Raw genomic sequence first — 18,030 nt, 5'->3', positions numbered from 1 at the left:
TTTGTGCACTAACTCACGTACACGATATTTACAGCATACGTACGTATACATTGAAATCACGGAGACTTTCATTCAAGTTTACACACTTGAGGCTTGACGATCAGAATAATTTGTATTTGTTATTTTTAAAAGAATTTTCGTTCACTATTTGATGCCATAAAAAAGCGGACGTGTGGAATTTGAGCCAGACTGAATTGTGAAAGTAATCAGCAATGCTCTAAACATCATAATTGTTCCCGCGAACATAAATAATATGTGGCCAATGACGTCCTAAAACCGCCATATGAGAAACGCCGTAGTAGAGGACTCCGAAGATTTCAACCACCTGGGGTTCTTTAACGTGCACCCAATGTTGAGTACACGGCCCTACAGTATTTCCGCCTCCATCGAAAATGCTGCCGCCACAGCCGGGATCGAATCCTGCAACCGGTGGGTCAGCAGCCGGGTACCTTAGCCACCACGGCGGGTGATCCCACAAACATAGGAATCGGTGTAACATGAATGTGTAACAAACAGAGGTAAATGAATGTTTACTGTACATTGATATAAGAGAGCTTGCACAATATGTAACGTGGATGCGCCACGTTGACGCTTGGCGGTGCCTCTTTAATGATTGAACAAACCGTTCTCCTAGCTGTGGATGTTAATGGCCACAGAGTAATCACGGAAAGAAGCCTAATGTTCCGAAGCGCGTCGCTGCTGCGACGCAGAACTTCGGCTAAAGCCACTGTCTATTGAATACCACGTCGGGCTAGAGGGAAAAGCTAAGCGGGTCGTGTTGCGCCTGTAGCCTGGCCGCAATTTTTCACGGGTTGAGCGTAAATTCAGGGGTTTCACAGCGTAAGCGAGCAGCGTGAAACCAGAGCCAAGAGGTGCTTTTGGTTTGGATGGACGTTATGAGCAAGGCCGACGCTATGCCAACGCTTTGCGACGCTTGTCCTAAGGTCGCCACCCTGCGGTGCATTAAGTCGTTGACAAAATTGCACTGCCAACTGAAACTTCCGCGCTTTCCATAGAAGCTGCGAGGGGTTTCAAGAGTTGCAGGGGCTTATCGCATAGGCCACAGTAAGGAAGAATTACTTTGTTGGTCCAAGAAGGCGACACCATCCTGCTGACAAAGAACGCCGTGTGATGAACGTGAATGATATAAAATGCACGTTTGAAAACCAGTTTGTGACCGTGACACAGTGGATAGCACGCTCGGCATCTGCTGCTACGGGCCGAGAGGTCGTAGGTTTGATGCCCACTGGTGAAAATTACTTCTTTGAAATCTGATCACGTACATTTTTTAGACATCACTGAAATCTTGGTGTGCCCCGACATAAAACACTTTCGTGCTGGAATACTGTATTGTGGCAGTTCATAACAGTGAAATGTTACTAGCACCCAAAAAAGCAATAGATTATTTATTACAGCAAACACCAATTTTATAACTGCAAAATATTACTGTCATTGGTTTACACGTCAATACATAGCTGCGTATGCAATGCACACTTGCCTAGAATTTTCCTATGCGAATCTGTAGTCCATGCTACCTCATCTGTCCCGCCATGGTGGTCTAGGGGCTAAGCTACAGTTCTGCTGACCCGCAGGTCGCGGGATCGAATCCCGGCTGTGGCAGCAGAACTTTCGATTGAGGCGAAAATGCTGTAGGTCCGTGTGTTCAGATTTGGGTGCACGTCAAGGAACCTCAGGTGGTCGATATTTCTGAAGCACTGCACTACAACGTCGATCAATACTATATCGTGGTTTTGAACATTAAACCCCACATGTCAATCAATCGCTACCTCAGCAGACTCTAACTGTCAAGAGGTGCAGTGATAGCGCGGAGCAAAAAAATGAAGATAATTATCACTTTTACCACGCTAACCAGGAGCGCAGCGAGATCTGCTTTTTTTTTGTGCTGCAAGGGGGTTCAAGCTTATACGTTAGGCGCGATCATGCGTGTCTTTGCAGGTATGCAAAATTCAAACTTTTTGGGAGGCTGTTTCCCTTTCCTATTTTCCTGGGTACGCCAGCAGCAACAATCTTGATAAAGAACAGGGAATAAAAGCAAACATGCAGACCTATGTTGTCCGAAACATGTAGCGCCCTTTAAGATTTTGATACATGTTCTGCAGGTCTTCAGTTATTTTGAGCCCTGTAAAAATTTGAGATTGTGCACGAAGATGCGCAATGCGGGCGTCATTGCTGTGGCAGAGGAGCAATGCTCTGAGTGAACTGCGCGTCTCGAGGCTACCTTGAACTCGTCCTTCTTCTTCATGCTGATTGCCTCACGCAGCTCTTGGATCTTGCGCAACTTCTCCTGCTGGGCGTGGATATAGGACATCTCGGTCTTCACGTCCTGCAGGTACACGATCGCCTCCTCGCGCGTCATCTGCGACACAGTATCAATCAGTCAATGAGTCGATCAATCAATCAGTATTAGCTTACATGAAGCATATCTGAGTTCGTTGGTAATGTTCTGTAGAAGGACTTGTTTGTGAGCTATTTTCTGCTTGCTAATAATCTAATAATCATATAATAGCACAAAAGCACAAAACGCACACGCAGAAAGACATACCACAGGCACCAAATAAGGGAGATACCGCGAAAGATCGACGCGGGTCCAAAAGATGATATTTTAGGTTTCATTGTTTATTTTAAATTTTGTACACATACCACCCAATAGCCCGACAGTGAACTTCGTTTTTTATAAACTGCATAATTTAGGAGGAAAAAATAATAATCTTATTCTGTACAGAGAAACCAATTTCTTCCCTTGTCATTCTCGAAAGTTAACGATGATATAAAAACACAGATATTACTTTGACGAAGATGATTTTTTTCCAATTAATTTACGCGCAATTAAAAGTGAAGCAGTGTTGTTTGAAGCCTAAGGGCTGAAGCAAACTGTTTTTCAAAAATGTTTGAACAGGGGGAATTTTTTAGAAGTTAATATAATTAGGTTTTTTTCCCTCCTAAGCTAAATCAGTTAGTGTTGTATAACTTGGTGACCTATTACAACACAATGTTTAGAATAGTTCCTGTCAATACCATTGCTGTGCTTAAACAGATGTTTTTCATAAATGGCCTGAAACTTTATACTTCGTTGACCATAAAGCTTATTGAAAAATTAATATTGAAATTACCCAAATTTGCCCTTTTAAGCTGAGGCTTGAGAACCCCAACCTATTCTCCCCCTTTTTACTCACCTCAGTTATGAGGCAGCTATTTAGTATACAGTCCTCTGCGTTTAACGTTTTGGTTCAGTATACGTATATGGAATAAGCTCGCGAAAGGAACCGCCGAACATAATGAATATAGAAATTTAGTAACGCTGCTGCAACCTATTTAACCTGAACACGGTTTAGCGCTTCCTTCCCTGGTCGCCTGCTCAACAATGTCATGCGCACCCCCTGTTGTAGGCAATCCATGATATCAGAGGGTTGCAACCATAGAAAACACTAACAAATCTAGTTTTAACGGAACATAGTTTAGCAAAGCCTAGCAAAGCACGAATCCTCACTCTCCCACCAAAGAGCTTGGGAGTGATTGAGCTGGCATCTTAAATCGTAGTGTAGATGACCGTGTGGCTGAAGAATGTCGAATTGCTCTATGCAAATGCAGATGACCTAGAAACTATTCCTTACTTTAAGATTGTTTTAGTGCATATTGTTGCCACGTGTTGCCTGCCTACGTTTTCGGTGCGTTTGGTCAACCTCACCTAACAATACCAATAATCGTGCTGCTTTGTTATTGTCAAGCACTGGTGTAAGTCTCCTGAAAAAAAAAAGTGCACCGTTTTGAGCACACCATGGCTTTTGTTCAACGCATTTCTCAGCTTAAGGAGAAGACGAAGAAGTGTGTTTTGAATAGGAGCTGCTTCTGCTAACTCCGGCGTATTTCAGTTGTAATTTAAGTCTGTTGATCAGTTTCCGCTGCTCCCTTGGAGGGGATGGAAGTAGACCACCCCGGGCGCCTGCCGGCACCAGCGGCGTCAGCGGCGACCGCCTCCAGGAAGCGGATGGGACAAGCGAGCGACAGCGACAGTGAAGATACTCATGCTTACTATCTCAGCAGTGAGGACTTCTCAGATGACGGTTTCCAACCTGTGCTGAGCCGCAACGCGAAGAGAAGGAACATGAGGACATCCTCATCCTCAACTATTCAAACTGTAAGTGAAGCGCCAAAATCGAACACTTATACCATCCTGTTTCTGCCTGCACTTCCTACCGTCAGCATGAAACGCCTTAACAGACAGTCTGTGTCGAGGTCTCTGGAAACGCTCGTGCCAAATGAGATCACGGACATAAGAGTGAACGCCAGAAAGAATATACTGGCTGTGGACGTTTTGCACGCAAGTGCGTTGGGCGTTCTGCGCAGTGTAACTGACTTGGACGGCAACCAGGTGCGCTCTCATGTTCCCTTGGGATGTGATGTAGTAACCGGCGTCATCTACGACATTGATGTCGCTATTTCCAATAAGGACTTACAACTTCTTGTCAAGTCAACAACTGATACTCCCATTGTTGATGTCACCCGGCTAGGCAAGTCTCGCTGTGTGAAGATTGCGTTTAAGAGCACATCACTCCCCTCTCATGTGAAGGTGGGGTACTTCAGACATGCTGTGCGGCCTTTCATTCCAAAGCCTCTCCAGTGCCGTAAATGCATGAAACTTGGACATGTGAGCAGCGTCTGCGAGAATTCATTGGTATGCCACCGCTGCGCCGAGCACCATGAAGCGGACAAGTGCGTCGCAACTGTCAAGAAATGCTCTAATTGCAATGGATCCCATGAAGCCACATCGAAGGACTGCCCGCGGATTCAGAAGGAAATTGCCATCTTGAAGGAGATGGTGCGCGATCACTCATCTCATCGAGAAGCCGCAGCTAAAGTCAGAAGGCGTCGTTCACGTCGACGTCGGTCTTCGAGGACGCCCGCTACCTCCTCGACACGTTTGCCAGATCCCTCATCAGTACCACCTCCTTTGCCTCCCAGACCACATGCCGTGGGAAAGGCTGTAAAGGACAAAGCCAGTGAGCATACCCTAACTGCGACAGAGTGGCCTGCACTTCAAAGGGAAGCAGCATCAAGCGAACCGAAGGAGCTTCATGACGGCCAGTCCGCACTGCCGGTTCGAGATCTTTCCAACCAAGACAGGCAAGTGACTGCAATCGTCCCGGTTCGAGATCTTTCCAACCAAGACAGGCAAGTGGCTGCAATCGTGCAATCATTAATTGCCACGATTCGCACGCTACTGACCAGCATACAATCTCCGTCTGCTAAGAGTGCACTGCAAATACTGGATGCACTGAATCCAGTTCTTGCTAACTTCGTATAAGCACAATGGCTCAACAAAATCTCCACTTCCGCACTGAAGTTAAAAGTGCGTCGATTTTTCAGTGGAATGCTAGAGGCATGAAGTCCCGTATCTCGGACTTTCGCCAATTTGTTCGGGCCAATCAATTCCCTATACTTGTCATATGTGAACCAAACGTATCAACGCCTTATAGATTGTCCGGTTATGAAGCTTTTTGTTCAGCCGCTTGCGAAGAACGAAGCAAAGTAATTGTTTACATTCGCACAGACTTGACTTATCTTTCGCACCCAATAAGTTCAAATGACGACAATCAGTACGTGTGTCTTCGTGTGAAGAAGAATGCAGTTTCGTTCACGCTTATTGGTGGATACATATCTCCGTCATCGCGATTTGACTGCGACAGATTAAAAGACATCCTAATGAGAACCGATGGGCCTTGGATCATCACCGGTGACTTCAACGCCCATCACATGCTTTGGGGGAGCACTAGGATGAATGCCAGGGGCCGGAACATTGTTACATTCGCTTCCGATTACGACCTTTCCATCATGAACGATGGTACCCCCACATATCTGCGGGGTCTCACGTATGGCAGTTGCCTTGACCTGACATTGGTGTCACGGTGCTTCTCTCACAAAGTTAAGTGGTTTTGCGATATTGAGACTCATGGGAGTGATCACATACCCACCTACGTGACGATCGATGGTATCATAAAAAAATTCTCTTCCGGTGTTGCAATTGGCACTGACTGGTCGATGTTTGCATCGCGTGTTGAGAACGCTTGCCAAGAAGGCCTCGCCTGCAGCCTGGAAAATACCATAGTGGAAGCTATGCAAGCGTCCAAATGTAAATTACCATTTTCGTCTAAAGTAACACAGTTTGACATCGAACTGGAAAAATTACGAGCTATACGAAGGCGTGCTGAACGACGATACAGACGCACAAGATCAATTTACGATCTGAGGGAAGCAAGGCGGCTCCAGAAAAAGATTCAACGACGCATTTACAAACTGGAGAGCGAACGCTGGAAAGCATTCTGCGAATCTCTAGACCCTCATAAACCGCTGTCATATATCTGGAGAACAGTTCGTGGTCTTCGCTCCTCTCCACAACAACGGCACCCTTTTAAAGCTTTGGCACTCCATCATGGAAAAACAGAACTCGAGGTGGCTGAAGAATTTTGCACGAGAGTTGCCGGGAATATTATGAACGAGAGCATCGACGCCGTGATCGTTCCTGAGACGCGATTACCAGAAATGGACATTCCGTTCACCATGGAAGAACTGGAAGGTGCGTTAGTCGCTTCTAAGCGCATGTCATCGCCAGGTCCTGATGGTATTACTTATAGTGCGTTGGGACACCTTGGACAAAAAGCTAGAAAAGAACTTTTAACATGCTTCAACAACTCCTGGCTCAGCGGCAGTGTTGCCCGAGAATGGAAAATTAGTCCATTAATACCACTTTTGAAATCGGGAAAATCACCATTGGACTTGACAGCGTATCGCCCTATTGCCCTCGCAAGCTGCCTCGGAAAAGTGATGGAAAGAATGGTTCTATTTCGTCTCGAGTGGTACTTGGAACGATACACCAAATACCCTTCTTGCATGGCAGGCTTTCGTCGGGGCCGTTCCTCCATTGACTGTGTCCTTGATTTATCGACATTTGTTCAACAAGAAAAAAGTCGCAAGCGCATATCAGTGGCACTCTTTCTTGACGTGAAGGGTGCATATGATAATGTAGCTCACGATGCCATCCTCAATTCTCTCGCAGCAATGGGCATTGGTGGACGAATGTTTCAATGGATAAAAGATTATACAACTGGCAGGGGTTTCTTTGTACAAACATATGAGGGTACAACTGCCCAACATTACACCTACTGCGGAGTACCTCAGGGAGGTGTTTTAAGCCCCACATTGTTCAATGTGGCCCTCATTGGACTGGTGAAGGTTCTGCCAAAGTCGGTGTGCCTATCCATATACGCCGATGATATTTGCCTCTGGAGTGCTGCAATTACTCGCCCTCAGGTGCGTGCACGAATACAGCGGGCAGCAACCCTCACAACAGCCTACCTTCAGAAACAAGGCCTAAATATATCAACTGTGAAGTGCCCGTTGATGGCGTTTACACGCAAACCAATGACGCCATACCCTGTTTACATCAATGGGCATAGTGTCAAATATGCACGGACGCATCGTTTCCTGGGCATAATAATCGACAGAAGTCTTTCGTGCAGCCCACATTGTGCGTACTTGAAGAAGAGACTGCTATCTATTGTGCATATCATGAAATTCTTGTGCGGTAAAGCATGGGGAACTTCTGTGGCCTCCATGCTACAGCTCTACAGGGCCCTATTTCTGGGTCTATTGCGCTACAGCTTGCCGGTACTGACTAACACTTGCAAATCGAATACTCATTCATTGGAGAGTTTGCAGGGTCAGGCACTGCGTATCTGCCTAGGACTGCCCCGATGCGCTTCTACTTATGCCACAATCATGCTTGCCAAAGACCATCCGGTCAGGACATATATAGTTGTGGATTGCCTCAGAGCGCACATTCGACATGCTAGCCGTGTTCCCGACCACCACTTGGCCCTTCTACCTTCCGGAAGACCACGTGCTACGTTTTCAGACGTCATAGCCAAGCACCTAAACAGCATTCCATCAGGATATACGCCAGCTGCGAGAACGGCATGCCCTTTGTGGTGCCTCGACCAGCCGCAAGTACATCTAGAAATTCCGGGAATCAAAAAGAAAAGCAGTCACTCCAGAGTAGCATTGAAGCAAGCAACACTGCTATTATTATATGAGTTGTACTTAGACCGAACGCAGATATACACTGATGGGTCCGTCTCATCCAGCAGCTCATCAGGTGCCGCTGTAATTCCGGCTGCAGAAATGACAATCAAGTTTAAGTTGTCGCATATGACTACATCTACGGCATCAGAGCTTGCTGCTATAAGGGCTGCTTTACAATATCTCGTTCAAGAACGTCCAGGAAAATGGGTCATATTCTGTGATTCGAAGGCAGCGCTTCAGAGTTTGCAGTCTGCCATGCATAGGAGGAGCCATGACCAACTGGTACAAGAAATAAGACATTGCCATCATGAAGCTCTAGCACGAGGGCATGATATTATATATCAATGGCTGCCTGGACATATCGGTATTACCGGAAATCAATTAGCCGATGATGCAGCCCGCTCAGCCCATGAAGAAACCCGTGTAGTCCCGATTCCTCTATGAAGGAATGATGCAGCAAGACAACTTTACCTGCTGGCTCGAGATCTCACACGCACGTTCTGGTCGTCTACCAGCTTCCAAAGGTGTCAATATTATGAACTGGATCCTTCGCTCAAGCTAAAGCTACCATCACAACTTTCCCGCTCCGATGCGACACTGTTATGCCGCCTTTGGTTGGGTGTTGCATTCACAAAGGTGTACTCCTTTCGCATTGGTATGGCAGACACTTCTACATGCGACTACTGCGGAGATGAAGAGACCATCGAACACGTCCTGTGCAGCTGCGCTTGCTACGACACACAGCGATGCCAGCTACGGACGGTTTTGAATCGACTTGACCCCGGACCATTTTGTGTGCAGAAGATACTAGGACCTTGGGCATCTGCTTCAGTTGCGCAGAAAGCAACTAAAGCACTGCTACTTTACCTTAAGTCAACAAACCTGAGCGACCGCCTGTAAACTGTGTGTGCTCCCCGAGTGTGCTCGTGATTGTGCGTACCTTCTCATCTTTCTGCAACCTCTTTTCTCCCCTTTATCCCTTCCCCAGTGCAGGGTAGCAAACCGGATGTGCGTCTGGTTAACCTCCCTGCCTTTCCTTGTATCTTTATCTCTCTCTCTCTCTCTCTCTCTCTCTCTCAGCTTAAGAGGGGATATTCCTGAGACTAAGAGGAGATGAGGAGGCCATCTCAAGTGTCCATGTGTTATCTTCCATGGTACTACGCTGGTGTTGGAGCATTTTAATTCATCGCGTTGTTGGCAAATATGTACGGAGCACCTTATAATGTGTCATTATGCATTGCTCATACGGAATTAAAGCTGAGGAAGCGCACAAGAATCGCCTTTACAGAAATGTATTCCTCAAAGTGCTAAATCTGCTCTTTCTTTGTAAGTATGGTCCTGTTCAAACGACTCAGAAGCTGAGGCCCCTCTTCCTTTAGCCAGATTTCTCATATTTTTATTGCCCAAGTGCATCCTAGAAAAGCTGGAACATCTACCCGTAGCATTGTCGTTGCAAATAAAACAATGCAACAAGCTTTTTAATATATTTTTTCATGACCTACAGTAGTCTTTTTGTGAGATATTGAGAAAAATTGAAGATGGAGTGTTTACAATATTCATTTTTCAATAGGCTCTACTGCCGACGAAAGCTTGAGGTCATTTATAAAAATATGTTTAAAGTACAGCAACAGTACTGACAGGCAATATTGTGAACATTTTTTTGTAATAGGTCACCATGTTATGAAACACAAACCTATTTAGCTTAGGAAGAAAAAATCTCAAATACAGCAACTTTTGAAAAAAACGTCACCAGTTCAGCCATTTGAAAAAAAAAACAGTTTGCTTCATCCCACAAGCTTCAAACAATGCCGATTCACACTTCATTACGCGTATATATATTAGAAAGAAAGATCACCGTCGTTACGTTGATATTCATGTTTTTCTATCATCGTTAACTTTCGAGAATGACAAGGGACAAAATTCGTCCCTCTGTCCAAAACAGGGTCAATATTTTTTCTCCTCAATTATGCATTTAATAGATAAACGAAGTTCTCTCTGGGCTACGGGGTGGTATGTGAGCAAAGTACAAAATAAACAACCAAATTCTAAGTATAAACTTTCGGACTCATGTCGATATCACGTGGAATCACCCAGAAGCAACTTCGTCCAATAAAACTTGTTGCTGGGCCAGCTGATTATCCGTCATATTGTAAGAAAATAGGTGCAACTTCGACTCACACAAAAAGTCATACAATCACTCACTCATCCACCCGAAAAACACACGCGACACACAGCGCTCACCACCAACTGTTGACTCTCACTACCAATTCGCCTTTTTGTATATGTAACAAAAATGCGCAAACATGATGATCAACAAAGGAACGCACGTGGAAAGCATTCAACAAGCGCTACAAGAAGCGCCACCACCAAACAAGGTAACAAATAAGTAGAAGACAAAGGATAAGTACGCGCATCTTGTGGCACATGTGAACCACGAGTCACGGGAACGCAGCTTCTCGCAAGAAGCTTGAAATCATCTGCACGTCTGCCATCGGAGGCATATTTTCTTGAAAAAAAGTAAGCATTATTGTGTTGGCGAGCCGTCTTTGGTGTTACATCAAACGTTTCTTTTTCTCAAAAAAAGTTATTTATTTACCTTGCTCGGTGGTGGCGCTTCTTGTATCGCTTGTTGAATGTTTGCACATGCGTACCTTTGTTGACCACTGCCTTTACGCATTTTGCTCTCCATATATAGGACGGTCCTTTAGGCGCAATAGACAGTAGGTAGCGAGCGCTCTGTGGCGTGTGTGTTTCTCAGGTGGGCGAGTGAGTGGTTGTATGAGTGTTTGTGGGAGTCAAAGCTGCGTTTATTTTTCCTTACAGAACACACTTATTGGTAGCGCCTGTGGGGCACCTTTCAATGCGTTCGTTTTGTCCTTTCGCGCTCGCAACACCGTTATTATCATCATGGTTAATGCTGTGAAAGATACACGTACGAATCTCCAAACTGGTAGGTCTTTTCGTGGTCTCCTTTTAGGAGGTGTACAGCGCTTGCATCAACGTACTTCAGGCAATCAATCATTTGCTTTTTTTATTAAAAACACGGTTGGCCAAAACCAACTCGCTCAAACTAATCTTTTCCCGCTTACTTTAGACGCATTATTGAAAACGAATGATACTACAAAGCAAGAGCTTGATGAAGCTCCACAACAAGAGAATGAGTATTCCAGAAAAAAATAAAATCGTGAGCATCAGTGGATTCACAAGCCATTCATATTCAATGGGATATTCATGAGTTGAAAACGGGAGCAATGTTTCGAACGTGTGTTCTTCACTGGACAGTTTGGTTTACGTTCGTTATGGAACGAACAGTGGAAGAACAAACCTGACAAAGTGGTGTAGCTGTGCTACCGCTGTGGAATCACCGCTTCACCAGAATGGATGTTTTGAAATTTTCCGCTGAGTGTATACACGCTTGCTTCGACTGCACTTACAGTATTGATAATTATTGAAAGCAACAGCACCGATGACGTTATTCATAGCCTACATTATGTTACTGCACATGTGTACTCTTTCTTGCTGTGTCTACAACAAACCTCTTTTTTATAACGTCAGCATAGAGTAATCTATGAAAAGCTAAGAGAGAACACTCCCATAGGCCCCTGTGGGAGATTTGGGTTCGCAGCACTCTAACTGGTCGTTGGCAACTTTTGCAGCCTCAGAAATGGGAGAATGCAGAAAAGGATGTCTCAGAGGCCATTTTATAGCGATTAGAATTATTATACTAGTGAATGACACAATCTCAATCGTAAAGACATGTACTTACACGTGAAATGCACTAGAAAATGTACTGTATAGGACGCGCGTCTCCTTGAAAGCAATGAGTGATGCGTTGCCATCTTAAGGCTGGTGTGAAGCTGCGTAGCGCCGCCGCTTTTGGCGAGAGAGACCACTCTTAATTTTTATGCCACTCTATGTCATCAGTCGATAACACTTCATTGGTAGTGTTATGATTCTTTTTCATTATTTTGCACCTGCCTCTTGTATAAAATTTTAGGCCTCAGAGAAAACGGATGATATGTTTTTGTTCGGAGCCCATATGTGATTTCATTGGCCCAATCGATTGTACTATCAGCGTCAAATGAAACCCGAACAGCGGAAAGCTTTTGCGATAGTGTAGTGCGTCCCGTACACTTATCAACATTGACAGGCGCATGAATCCTGTTCGGCAGCTTTGCGCATATATGCGTGCCTGTTCGTAGTGATAAGTGGACAGCGCGCACAATAGCGAAGACTTGCCGCTGTTCGGTTTCATTTGACGCTGATAGTACACGCTTTCGCAAAACAATTAGGGTGCTTAATATATGTACAAGTTTCAAGCCTCAAAATTATCACTAAACCAAGAGCGGTCCTGTCTGAACAAACCATAGTGTAGGCTACAAGAATGCTGTGCTGTTTCATGACGTTTCAACGGCGAGAACTCCTTGGCCCCTTTTTGACAAACAATATTTCGTGCGATTACCCTGTATTTCTTGCAAAGATATGTTTGAACGAACGCAGACAGAAGCGCGTACTGAATGGAGACAAATGAGAGATATAAAGAACGAAGGGGAAAAAATGTGCGTGAAATAGTTCGAAACGTTTTGAGCGCATATTCCTGGCAATGATATTTTACCGCTCAGAATGATTTCAGTTTGCAGCGAATCGGAGCCTGGGTTGGAGGTAGTTGGTAAAGGAAAAAATATCGAAAATAGTATACGCCCACCTGGACAAGGACAACAAAAACGAACAAGCAGAACACTGAATATTTCAGTTTGTAGCCTAGATGTCTCATATGCTGAGAGAATAGGGGACAATCCAGAAACAAGAGGCTGATTGTTGCCTAATGAACGAAGCAAACAGGAAGTTAGTTTGTTCTGCTGCAATAGCGAAACAATAAACGAGATAGCAAGATATTGGAGTGTAATTCGAAGAACGACAAGCAAGACTCTAAACTTGCAGCAAGCCGCTGAGGAGAAAAGACGGATGCTCGAAAACAAACGCGAAGGCATGCACAGGAAAAAAACCAAACTAACACAGTCACTGTTCTTACGTCTTTTTGTTTGATCCATGTGCTGAACACCCGACGCTCTTAATTTTTTCTTAAAAAAACACGGCGTGAGGAGTGTGACCCCTCTGCGTCTCCTACCACGTCGTGGCGTCTGATTCAAGCTAAGCCCAGCGTCCTTTTCTTCTTTTTTTTTTGTTCCACATCACGAACGGTTACAGAGAGACACAGACTTTACGTACAGGCGTGAGTGTGCACATCAAGGGATCGCGTGGCCGACCGATGGCATGGATGCGCTATCTGGCGACGAGACTCCTGCTGCGGTGCGCATGCGCGTCCCGTCGTATCAGTTGGCTTCTCATGTCACTCTCTCCGACGCACCCGTACTCGAAACGACAACTGGCTGTCACTGTCTTTGATCCATCGCATTTGTGTCTTTTTTTTTCAACATAGAGGCTGCAACAGTGCCGCTTCCAGCACCGGGATTGTGAGGTTATTTATGCCAGTTGATTCATAACTAATCATAGCCAGCCTCGCAAAACATGATCAAGCCAAGCACAAAAAATTTAATTTTCTCTGCTCAGCTTGCCTCAGTTCTCGCGTTAGGAAAGCTGATTTTAAATGAGCCTAGTTAAGTTAATGTAAGCGTAGCCGAATCTAATCCAGCCTAGTTGAGTGGTATCACGTGATAAAATCGGTTAAACCGAGTCCAGGTTGCTGTTTTTATGTTAATAACCCTCTATTGCAAAGTGTCCCATATTTTGCACATACCATTTACCGTTTTTTCTTGCAGATGTGGGCTATCCAGTTAAGATTATGATACTGTCGGAATAATTCTCATAATAATGCGCTTTTATGGTGGGCAAGTGATTCCATATATCTGAACGATAAGCGAAACAGAGGCAAGTGCATTTTGGGATTCGATGTGCAACTCGGAGGAGGCAAGCATGGGAAATTGTTTTTTTTTTCTATGAATGTTGTCACCTCGAAAACATATAAAAATGATTTCAGCATGTTTTATGGTCTCATATATATTTAAGCCCATTATTAGTTCTCTGAATTTTCTCCGCAAGTACACCAGAGAACCAGATACTACTGTGTGCCAAATTTGGCACAGTATTAACGTGATAGACAAAATTTGTCCAGTAAAATGCAAAAGAAATTTATGTAATGCGTAGCCTTCGAGCTTCAATTATTAAACTTCCTCCAAAACTGCGGATGAGCACTGCAAACTAGCATTCACAATGCTGCAGTTAGTAGGAAATTGCGTAGAAAGGAATACAGGTGTTATGAGATGAATGTGTAGCATGGCAGAGCGACGAATGCGTCCACGTCCTCACAGGTCACTTTTTCAGAGATAGAATTTCGTCGCTCGGTACGGTGAGGACTAATCGTCTACCAAACTGCTGCCAGAAAAGCGAAAAGAAACTGAAATGTAAAGAATGTGGTGCTTCAAAGGAACTCAAAACCATGATAGGTGATATGGAGTTACCGTGTGTGCATTAGTACGATAACCGCGCCGTATCATTCCTGTCGACCTTTGTCGGGAGGCATCCTGTCCAAAAAGACTAAGTACTGTTTTACCTTAGCCAAAAAGTTTCGTTAGAATGATTGCTCCAGTGTAGTGGAGCAGGAGGAGGAGGAGGAGGAAGGGAAGAAATGAAAGGTAGGGAGGTCAACCAGACGCACGTCCGGTTTGCTACCCTGCACTGGGAAAAGGGGTGAGGGGATTAAAGGAGAAGAGAGAGAAGTGAAGGGCAACGTGTGTGTAGATGTGACCTTGTCCATTGCACGCTTATAAGCGGTCGCGTAGTCCGGTCGTCTTTAGAAAACTTAGCAATGCCCGCGTCGCTTTGCTGGCCAGCGACGCGTAGAGCCATGAGCCAAGTATCTTCTCTTCGGAAAAAGGTCTACTGTCTAGTGTCTCTAACGTTTCGCGTAGCAAGTTGCGTTCGCTCGCAAAACGTTCACATGAACACAGTAGATGTTCTATTGTATCGTCAGTGTCGCACGATTCACATCGGGAGCTATCCGCCATTCCTATGCGAAAGGAGTACGCCTTTGTAAAAGCTACTCCTAACCACAGGCGGCACAGTAAAGTTGCATCCTGGCGGGAGAGGTCTGATAGAACTTGAAGCTTTCTCGATGGGTCCAATTTGTGTAGGCGGCGGTTCCTGACACTGGGGTCACTCAGCCAAGTTTCCGACATGGTGTTAGCGAACGAGTGAAGGCCCCTTGCAGCGTCGGCTCTCGACAATGGAATTGGGGTTGTCTGGGCGTCCGCGTGGGCGGATCGGGCAGCATTATCAGCAAGGTCATTACCGACAATACCACAATGTCCCGGTAACCACTGGAACACCAAGTCATGTCCTTTCGATAGAACTCCGTGAATCACTTCTCTTATTTCATTCACTAGTTGTTGATGCTCCCTCTGTCGTAAAGCTGATTGCAAGCTCTGAAGGGATGCCTTGGAGTTGCAGAACACAGCCCATTTTTCAGGTCGGGCTTCCGCGATATAAAGTATAGCAGCACGTAAGGCGGCAAGCTCCGCTACTGTGGATGTTGTCCTATGCGACTGTTTGAGCTTTATAGTGGCCTGGTACTCCGGGATGACAACAGCACCTGTGGAGCTGTCAGCCGAGACCGATCCATCGGTGTAAATGTGGGTCCTCTGGCCGTATTTTTCGTTGAGTAGCGACAATGTCACCTGTCGTAGGACCACTGTTGAGTGATGGCTCTTGTTCGTTATTCCCGGAATAGTGAGGCACACCTGTGGTTGTTGTAGGCACCACGGGGGTGACGCTGGTCTTGTTGCTGGAGTGAAGCCAAAAGGAAGGCATTCTCTATGGGCAGAAATAATCTTTGAAAACATCGCGTGTGGTCTTTGAAGTGGCAACACTGCAACATGGTGACCAGGAACTCGGCAGAGGTGTCTTATGTGGGCTCTCATATTGTCAGTGGTGATGTATGTTCGAATTGGATGCTCTCTTGCGATCATAATTGCCCCGTAGGTTGAGGTGCATCGCGGCAATCCTAAGCACGCGCGTAGTGCTTGTCCTTGCAGACTTTCGAGAGTGCGGATGTTCGTCTTGCACGTACTTGCCAGTAACGGCAAGCTGTAGCGCAAAAATCCCAGAAACAGTGCCCTGTATAGCTGCATCATTGACCTTATCGATGCGCCCCAAGATTTTCCGCAGAGGAACCGCATTATATGGACGATGGAAGTTAGCCTTCTCTTCGGGTAATTGCAGTGGGCACTCCACGAAAGGTCCCTGTCAATAATCACACCCAGGAAGCGATGGTTCTTCTGGTATGGAATATTTTGTCCATTGATGGTAACGGGGTATTGTGTCATGGCTCTGCGAGTAAACGCAACCAATGCACATTTCTCCGTTGAGACAAAAAGACCTTGCTTGCGGAGATATGAGCATGTCAGGGTGGCAGCCTGCTGGACTCTTGCACGTACTTGTAGACGAGTTACAGCCGAAGTCAATAGACAAATATCGTCAGCATATATGGATATGAGGATGGTACTTGGCAAAATTTCACGAAGTCCTACCATCACGAGGTTAAATAAAGTGGGACTTAATACGGTGCCCTGAAGGATGCCACGGGAGGTATAGTAATTGGTGGTAGGTCCATCTGAGGTTTGTACAAAAAAGGACCTTCTCGTCAAATAATCCTGGATCCATTGGAACATCCGACCACCGTTTCCAACAGCTTCCAACGAGTCTAGGATGGCTTTATGTGTTACGTTATCATAAGCCCCTTTGACGTCGAGGAAGAGTGCCAGAGGTATGCGCTTGAGGCTCTTCTGTTGCTGGATAAATGCTGTGAGATCAATCACGTTGTCAAGAGATGACCTACCTCGCCGAAAACCCGTCATGTAGTTTGGGTATACGTTGTAGCGCTCTAGGTACCATTCTAGGCGTGTAAGTATCATTCTTTCCATGACTTTTCCTACGCAACTTGCGAGGGCAACAGGGCGAAATGATGTCAAATCAAATGGTGACTTTCCTGCTTTGAGTAGTGGCACAAGTCGACTTATCTTCCAATCCTGGGGAACATTGCCCGCCAGCCATGAGTGGTTGTAATAGCTTCACAACTGTCCCCTTGCCTCCTGTTGAAGGTTGGCTAGAGCGGCGTAGGTAATGCCATCGGGTCCTGGTGAAGATGATCGTCGGGAAGCCGCCAAAGATGCGTCAAGTTCTTCTATAGTGAAAAGATTGTCCATTTCGTAGATGCGGGGTTCAGGAATAACACTCCTAATGGTGCCAGCGGACAAGGCGGACACACCAGCGATTCGCGTACAAAACTCATTTGCCACTTCAAGTTTGGTGTGGCCTGAATGTAGGGCTAAAGCCATGAAAGGATGTCTTTGTTGGGGAGTCGAGCGCAGGCCACGAATAGTGCTCCAGATGCGTGACAACGGCTTTCGGGGATCCAATGATTCGCAGAATGATTTCCAGCGTTCCTGTTCAAGTTTGTCTAAACGTCGTTGGACTTTTTTCTGTATGCGTCGTGCCAGCCTCAAGTCGCATATTGCTTTCGTCCGCCTGTATCTTCTTTCCGCCCTTCGGCGAAGCGCGCACAGTTTTTCCAGTTCAACGTCGAAATCTGAACGCTTGCCGGTGAACGGGAGGAGACAGGAAGCTTCCCTCATTGCCTCTTTGATGACATCCTCCAAGTTCTGGTCAGGGTCTTCACGGCATGTATTTTCCATGAGTCGCTGAAACTTGGACCAATCAATTCTTCGTATTGTGGTCTTAGGAAAGGAGTTAGTAAGACCCCTTATTCGCATATAAGTTGGAATGCGGTCACTCCCATGCGTTTCAATGTCTGAAAACCAGTGCACTTGCGACCGGAAGTTTCTGGATACCAGAGTCAAATCGAGGCAACTGCTGTACGTAAGGCCCCGCAGGTATGTTGGACTGCCATCATTTAAG

At 45.7% G+C, this 18,030-nt stretch overlaps 1 protein-coding gene across 2 annotated transcripts in view; it reads right to left on the bottom strand.

Moving 5' to 3' along the window:
• LOC119171631 (uncharacterized) overlaps positions 1–18,030 on the bottom strand; it is a 116,940-nt gene that overhangs the window by 21,405 nt on the left and 77,505 nt on the right. For both annotated transcript variants that reach the window (XM_075892129.1, XM_075892130.1), the window contains exon 8: positions 2,240–2,377. In XM_075892129.1, the coding sequence (XP_075748244.1) occupies positions 2,240–2,377 (138 nt within the window). The remainder of the gene's footprint in view (positions 1–2,239; positions 2,378–18,030) is intronic.

Source organism: Rhipicephalus microplus, chromosome 4, assembly GCF_043290135.1.
Source record: "Rhipicephalus microplus isolate Deutch F79 chromosome 4, USDA_Rmic, whole genome shotgun sequence".
Classification (NCBI taxonomy): domain Eukaryota; kingdom Metazoa; phylum Arthropoda; class Arachnida; order Ixodida; family Ixodidae; genus Rhipicephalus; species Rhipicephalus microplus.
The sequence above is the reverse complement of the archived record's forward strand: the minus strand, read 5'-3'. Positions and strand labels throughout refer to the sequence as shown.